Source organism: Pundamilia nyererei, unplaced genomic scaffold (genome assembly GCF_000239375.1).
Source record: "Pundamilia nyererei isolate P.nyererei 1_Seehausen unplaced genomic scaffold, PunNye1.0 scaffold01090, whole genome shotgun sequence".
Taxonomy (NCBI): Eukaryota; Metazoa; Chordata; class Actinopteri; order Cichliformes; family Cichlidae; genus Pundamilia; species Pundamilia nyererei.
In genome coordinates, this window is record NW_005188491.1 from 6364 (window position 1) to 14761 (window position 8398).

At 39.2% G+C, this 8398-nt stretch overlaps 1 protein-coding gene across 1 annotated transcript; it reads right to left on the minus strand.

Moving 5' to 3' along the window:
- Window positions 1–3734: 3734 nt before the first annotated feature.
- On the minus strand, window positions 3735–6347 carry LOC102211018 (GTPase IMAP family member 4-like). Its single transcript, XM_013908085.1, has one exon. The coding sequence runs from the start codon at window positions 5175–5177 to the stop codon at window positions 4257–4259; it is 921 nt and encodes a 306-aa protein (XP_013763539.1). The 5' UTR covers window positions 5178–6347; the 3' UTR covers window positions 3735–4256.
- Window positions 6348–8398: the final 2051 nt, after the last annotated feature.

Genomic DNA, 8398 nt, shown 5'->3' on the forward strand with positions numbered 1-8398 from the left:
CCTAGACATCCACATTACTCATACTCTCATAACACATACATATAGGGCCTTGGGGGTGGGCACGTTATACAGCGTCCAGAGGATGGTCTGTGTATTCAAACCCAACTTTGGCGTTGGTGCCCAACCCTCAATTTTAAATGCAGTTAGACACTGAGGGTTTTCGGGAGGAGCCGTGCTGCTCTCTGGCAGGAAGCACCATGCCCTCCTGTGTTTTAAATGCACTTTAGAACAGCATGCAGCAACGCTACATATGAGTGGGCAGAGGGAGGTTGGGGTCTTTCTCACATCTCTTCTCCCCTGTATTTTTCTTTCTCTCCCTCTCTTTCTTTCAGTCTTTCTTTCACCCTGTCGTATCCCCCAGTCATGTCTGTCCCATCTGTAACAACTGAAAATACAATTAAAATAAAATAAATACATAATTATTAGGGGTGCAACGATACTCGTATCGATATTGAACCCTTCGATACAGTGCTTTGGGTTCGGTACGCATATGTATCGAACAATACAACATTTTTAATTTATTTGATCAACTTTCCTTCTGACGATGCTGTCTGTGTTGAGCACTCAGTGGATCTGCACTCGACAGTGCAGCCTAGGCGGAGTAGTCGGACGCAGATTCACTGAGCGCAGGGCAAGCTAGCGAGACAGAAGCTAAGCTCTCCTTGCAACATGGCAAATTTAACCTCCCCCACCCTGATTCAGATGTGGCGTTTGGAACTATTTTGGTTTTCATGTGAAGTATGACCCTGAAGGTAAGCGCGTCATGGACTAAAGTAAAACAGTATGTTGGATGTGCCACGCAATGCTCAATTACATGGGTGGGAGTTAGTGTGTTAGCGCAGTTAGCTCGTTAACGTGTTGGCCGTCTAGCCCCACGCACGGGGCGATCAGGGGTAGCTCGTTAACGGAGATTTGCCGTGTTGTGGCGTTAACGTCATTTCAGATTAATGCTGAAAGCACTAGTGGGAACACAACGAATATGACTGCACATTTACTCCGACATCATCCTAGTGCAAAGACAAGTGGAAGCAGACAAAAACAACAAGCATGCATGCTACAAACTTTACCCGAGTCATTTAGACAACCGTTAGCACAGGATTCTCCTTATGGGGACCTGATATGTTTAATATGCTGCTGAGAATATAATCCAAAGTGGGATGGATGCCGTCTCTCCTAACAAGATGAGGTTCCCTCCAGAAAGTATGCCAATTATCTATAAAGCCCACATCATTTTTTGGACACCGCTCAGATAGCCAGCAATTTAAGGAGAACATGCGGCTAAACATCTCACTCCTGGTCTGATTGGGGAGGGGACCAGAGAAAACTATAGAGTCTGACATTGTTTTGGCAAAGTTACACACCGATTCAATATTGAGTTTAGTGACTTCCGATTGACATCCGTGTGTGTCATCACTCCCAACGAGAATCATCATTTTACTGAATTTACATTTACCCTTAGCCAGCAGTTTTAAATTTCCCTCAATGTCGCCTGCTCTGGCCCCTGGAAAACAATTGACTATGGTTGCTGGTGTCTGGCTTCACATGTCTCAGAACAGAATCACCAATTAGAGTTTGATCCCCGGCAGGTGTGTGGCCAAGTGGGGAAAAACAGACACATGAACAGGTAAGTGGTGTACCTGGGGCTTCTGTTTAAGACTATGCTTCCTTCTCACCGTCACCCAGCCATCCCATTTCCACAGCTGCTCGGGACAGTCTGACAGGGGAAACACTCTGTAAGCAGAAGGCAGGTAATCACTTCAGCCTCAGCAAAGGAACTCTGATAATATATAGATAATATAATATAGGCAACATTAGCCCCCCGTGTTACACATAGCTGGACTGTCCACCGTGCATTTGCGTGGAGGGCTGATGGTGATTTTTTATTTTTATGGGCCAATGTTTGATTTTTTTGTAATGATATAAACAATGAAAGGTGGTCAATTGGCCAGATTCTGCCAGATGTGTAAAAAAAGTTGTTTGGTGATGGCTATGGCGGAGCTTCTACAGAGGCCAGCAGATGGATGAGGGAAAGGGGAGGCAGGAGGAGGAGAGACCCGAAGCTGCGGCTGGTCCAAGTGTCAGGTGAACTGAACTTTAGGTAAGAAGTTATGACCTGCAGTCTATCTGGGTCAGATATAAGCCAAGTTTAGGTGTAGTTTATTTTCGTTGTGCTGACTTTTTTACAGTCAGTTACAATAACACGTACAGAGTACTCGCTAGCATGATGGAGTTTCTATACAGCTGGGTGGGTGCTATGATGTTACTGATAGTGAAGTTTATTTTATTCAAAAGGTTAATTAGTAGAGTTGCCAACTTTCCCGTAAAAAACGGAATTGTCTCATATTCAGAGAAAATATTATGCGTTTCATATTGAGCTGAAAAGGAACACAGTTTGTCCCGTACTTCAGCTAGAATGGAAAAAGACACAAAACTGGAGTTATTCTGTGTCTTTACGCTGCAGCTTCCTCCTCTTCTTCTCTCATTCTCCCCCCCTCCCTTTCCTGTTGCTACTTCAATCATTAAACTGATCAATGATAAGCTAATCGGTATTTCTGACGCAAGTTCCGTCTCTTGTGTTTGTTTATTGCTCACTTTGTGCCAGAAAGAAGAAACCAGTGGATGTTGCGCTAAACAACAGCAGCACGTTTAAGCTCGATCAACTGTTGTTAGAATTGATTTAATATTATTTTCTAGTATCAGTGGATGTTTGCTGGAGCCACAGCTGTAAAAGCTGCTGGTCATGATGTCGGTTTGGATATGTGGTGAGAAGGAAACATGAAGATGAAACCAGGAGATGTCCTTACTGAATCATCAGAGCTGAACAAGTAATGGAGAAACAGGTTTACCTTTTAGGTGACATAAATGAGTCGAGGGGAAGTTATGAACTGTTTCTGAGAGACAAACAACACCAGGATGCTTTTCTAAGTAGCTGACAGCTGGTAACTGTGCAGGGGCGGGTCTAGCAGAGTTTTGCCAGGGGGGGCAGGTTGTCACAGTCTGGCTTAGGCAGTCTGTATCAAGTGAGACAGAGGACCCAAATGCAGCCACACAAAACAGGACTTTACTTTTAACAGAAGGCAAAATATTTATTGTGGATGATGAATAAGTACAAAACATAAGGCAAAATTATGACAATGCTAAACAAAAACCTAAACTGGGAGAAAACTAGAAAATAACATGAAATACCTGGAAACATGGCATGAAGTACAACAGAGCAGACAGTCAAACAAAGACTGAATGAAAGACACAGACTAAATACCCACAGAAGGATAAAGAGGGAAGAGGAAACACATGGGGAAACAGCTGACACACATGAACATAACGATGTCACAGGGGGAAAGTAAAACTAAAAACAAAGAACACAGGAACTCAGGACCTCTTCAAAATAAAACAGGAAACATAATGAAACACAGACACGACAACATGAACTTGACGACAAAAGACATGCAGACATGAAACACATTAAGGACAAGGGAAACAACACGAGTAGAAAACACAAGGGCAATCTAATAAATAACTGAACTTAGATAAACTAATAAACTTAAACATAAACCATAACATCAAAATAAACTAAAACTCAAAATGCTGGGTCAAAAGACCCAGGATCGTGACACAGGTAGGGCATTAACAGGGAAAAGGGGGCACAAAGAAATACTTTTCTTTCTTGTTCTCATTCTTATTCTCATTTAAATAAATAATTATCTGAATATTACAACCAAAGTTTTTATTTGATGTAAAATGTATAGAAATCATACATATTTCAACAAGACAGTGTACATCACTGTCAAAAGAGCATTCGTTTTTATTCCAAGGCTTTATGACTTTTCCTGTAATACCTGGTGGGCCGGTCTCTAGTCAAAGTTATTCTGATTCTAAGACAAGAGCAGTTTGAGAACAGAAAAACAAACAGCACATGAAAAAAAGCACATACATCTTCACACCTTTCACCATATAAAGACATGCAATATCAGTTCAGTTCATTTTTATTTCAAACATTTCAAACATGTGCCTTCACAATCAAAAGGATTAGGCAGGATTAGGCAGGATTTGAAAAGGAGTAGGCAGAAGTATTTACTTATTTGTCCCTACCCCCTCAAGTTATTAGTAAGTAAATATTAGTAATATCAATCTGTGTATGTGTATATGTGTGTATCCTGTGCCCAACTCAATAGAGAATGCTCTTTCACCCAGTTTTAAGCAAAAACTGGGTGAAACAGCACAGCTGGCATAATGCAGATGCAGATCAGTAAAGCCTTTTACTGCATAACACATGCCTTTTTTATCACAGCTGCAGCGCCAACTCCAAGACCTACTGCACCTCCTGCTATAGCTCCCACTGGACCTGCCAGACTTCCTGTAGCTGCTCCAGTACAAGCAGACATTCCAAGGCCTGTAGCAGCTCCAGCAACAGCTCCAACAGCAGTAGTTGCAAAAATGACTGCATTTCGAATAAATGAATTATCTTTCTCTGCCTTTTCTCTCGCTTCTTCAGGCTTCATATCAGGCTGTTTTTTCTGTAGTTCTTCCATCTCTTTTTTTATGGCATCCTCAGCCTCTTTGAACATCTCATTGGTGTAACATCGTCCTCCATTGCTCTGAACCATGGTGTTGATCTTCAGCAGCAGCTTTCGGACCTGAGATGGATTCTCGTCTCTGTTGTTAAAAACATGATATCCTCCACCACACTGACTGATGAAGTCACAGAGAGCTCGATTTCCACTTATTAATTTTTCTATGGGCACTCCATCAGCCTTCAGATTGTCTCCACAGGTGAACAAGACCACAGTGTAATCTGATGCTTTTTCTCCAAACATGTGCTGAATTATTTGCACAGTATCTTTTTCTTCTTTTGTGAATCTTGCAGCCTGAATCACAACCAGGAACGCGTGAGGACCAGGAGCAACCAAGGAGACGCATTTAGCGATCTCTTGCGTCACCTCAGTCTGTTTTTTCTTGGTATCAAACAGACCTGGAGTATCAACCACATGCAGTAATTGACCATCAAATTGTTTATTACTTTTCTGACACTCTGCTGTTACTGATGCAGCCGATGTTGTTGATTTAAAAACTTTCTCCTGTAAGATGGTGTTTCCTACTGCACTCTTCCCAACTCCAGTCTTCCCAACAAGTGCAATCCTGAGATGTGGTTCCTGTGCACCTGTTGGAGAATTATACATTATTACACTGATAATGGTATTATTGCAACATTTCTATGTATAAAAATTACATATAATTTGAAGTTCATCAGGGTACCACAATGATAGCCACATAACCTCAAAGCTTCTTTATTGATTAGTTATGTAAGCACTAAAAATATTTTTCTAAATTAAATTTAGTTGCATTTTATTTATTTGTTGTTGTAGTTTTGTGTTGATATTTAAAACAGGCCACTGTTGAAAATGAGACATTTCTTTTCATGAGAGTTGCCTGTGTAATCAAGGTGAATTTAAAACAAAAGCACCAAATCACAACAACAGTGGCCTATAGTCACTTTGTACTGTAAGGTAAAGACCTTACAATCATACAGAGAACACTCAGCAATCAGAAAATACAGGACAAAGACATACTGTGGAAGAAAGCCAGAGATTAATAATAAGTAATAATCATAATTAATAATAACAGCGACTGGTTAAAATTCTGAATAGGCCACTCTCCTACATGAGAAGAACCAGGCGTGAGCAACTGTAATAAAGTCTGATGCCGATTGGTTTTCATCAACTGTGTAATAGGTTCAAACGCTCCATTAGGAACGTCAAATGTGATTACTTTTTGACCTTAACCACTTACAGTAAAAAAAGACCCTGGGAGGTTCTGGTGAGCTATAAATTCTCTTTCTGCCTGCTCTCATTCTTTAGACCTACCACCTTAACTAATTATTGACTCCAATTCTGACACACAAAGCTGAAATGCTCAATTGTTTTAACTAACATCTTAGTTAGTAATACTTTTTCATTTAAACTTTTTATGCTAGAGGAGGAATGTAAGGCCTTGAAGAGCTTCGACACTAAAAGGTAAGCCTGTTCAGACAATTCATCTCATTTTTTCTTATATATTTATTCAGATATAATTGCTGAACCAGTGTGCTACATTTTTAATCTTTCCATTTAGCAGAACACTTTACCAGATATTTTGGAACTGCTTTGTACTCCCACTGCTGAAAAGTTGTGATTCTTCCTGGGTCAATAACTAAAGACCAATTTACAAACTCTGTTACTTGGCTAAGGTTTTGAAAAGCTGGTAAATAATCAACTTAAGTGGTACCTGGATGAAAATATTTTTTTTAATTTCCTCCTTAATGTTATCTATGAACCCTTGATAAAAACAGGTATTGAGCAATTATTTTTATTGATTTATCAAAAGTCTTTTACACTGTTGACCATTGCAAAACACCACTAAATAAATAAAAATAAAAATGATATTGCAGAAAAAATCAAATGTATGATTGGGTGAATGAATTAGTTGTATAAGCGCTTTGAGTGCTCAGAGTAGAAAAGCGCTATATAAGAACCAGTCCGTTTAGGCAAGGCAAGGCAAATTTATTTGTATAGCACAATTCAACAACAAGGTGATTCAAAGTGCTTTACAGAGACATTAGAAACAAAAACAAATAAAAAGCATGATTTAAAATTGATTAAAACAAGCAAACAAGCAAACTAACTAAACACACACATTCCACACCTGTTCGCGCGATCTGAACCCTTATCGTAAGGGGAGCTACCAGTCCTTCTGTGGACGAGCTACTTTCTATTTTAAATTCCCTGAATTTAAAATACTCTCTAGACCCAGTCTAGACCCAGTTGGGGAGCTACCCAGAGCTCTAATCCCACACCTGTTCGCGCAATCTGAACCATATATCTACCCAGACATAGCGCCAACTTGTTATGAGCACAATTGCAATATGTTTATAAAAAAATAAACCAGCTTTATCTAATAATTTAAATAAAAAATTTTCAAGACTAAGAGTATATATATCTTTTTCTGTGTAGATGCCTATTTTACTTTGTAGATACGTTATTGTAAAAGATCTGAATGTAAATGCTGCCAACCCAGAGATGCCAAACTGTTTTTCATTGTTCTTGTAACAGTGGCAATAAAGATCTATTCTATTCTATTCTAAAATATATATCTTCATTATCAGGAAACCAATCATTCATTTCTTCGATGGATTTCAAAGCAAGCTTTTCCTTTATGTTTTGACAAAACATGAAAAAAAAAAAAGGAAACTAGACTGATCTAAGTTTGTAACTTCTAGATATGTGATTAACATACAATAGGTTAAAGGGTCTTGTGTCATTTTTAAACATTCAGAGCTGTTGGTAACTAATAACTAGCAGTTAACAAGAGGGCTGAAATCATAAAACACCAGCCCCCCCCCCCTTTTTTTCCTTTTAAGAAAAATTTTTTTTCAAAACATTCCCGTGTATGTGAGCTGAGCATGTTTAGAGACCAACGCCACAGAGTGCTTCACAAGAAAAAAAAACTTGAACAGGTGTTTTCTGTGTATCCATTCGCTTCCGCTTATCCGTTTCAGGGTTACGGGGGGAGCTGGAGCCTATCCCAGCTGTCATAGGGCGAGAGGCAGGGTACACCCTGGACAGGTCGCCAGTCTGTCGCAGGGCTAACACACAGGGACAGACAACCATTCACACTCACTCACACATTCACACCTAGTGGTAATTTGGATTATCCAATTAACCTATCCCCACAGGTTTTCTGTGTATTCAAAGTTAATTTGAACTTTATTAAACACATTTTGTCTTAACCCTCTGGGGTCCAGGGTATAATTGGCCGTTTTTGACTACTTTTGATTTTACCTCTATATTTCACCTTTAAAAACTGTTTATCTCGCCTTGTTTGGTATCCTTATTTTCAGCACAACCTCAAATATCTTAAATTTTAGGTTTTTTTTTCATTTTGGCACACTATATTAGCACAATTGATCTAAATTCAGACAAAAAATTCAAAATTCGAGTAGAAAAAAGTTTTATTTTTTACTGTAAAAACTACAAACATGTTTAACGAATCACTTTCTTAACTTGAAATGCAAATAGAAATTGTACATTTCTAAAAAATTATACACAAGTTTTGCAAACAGGCGTTTTTTTTTATAACCATTCAAATCTATTTACAGAACAATCAGGTGTTCTGGATCAAATAAGAAGGCACACAAATTATTGTTGCCAGTCCAAAAAAATAGTTTGTGTTGAGTATAAGTCAGAGAACACCACAGGCCTAAACCCTGCAGGTCTGACAAAAGGAGGTGCATCAGTCCAGTTTTCCATGTGGGAACAGCGTTTACACTGGAATCTGCCTTTGTCGGCTTTTTTGGAGCAAATGTGACATTCAGCAGTATAACTGACACACAATACAAAACAATAACTACACAACACACTAACTA

What these genes read in the sequence shown, in the direction of transcription:
- LOC102211018 (XM_013908085.1), bottom strand. Translation starts at nt 5,177, where the DNA reads ATGTATAATTCTCCAACAGGTGCACAGGAACCACATCTCAGGATTGCA.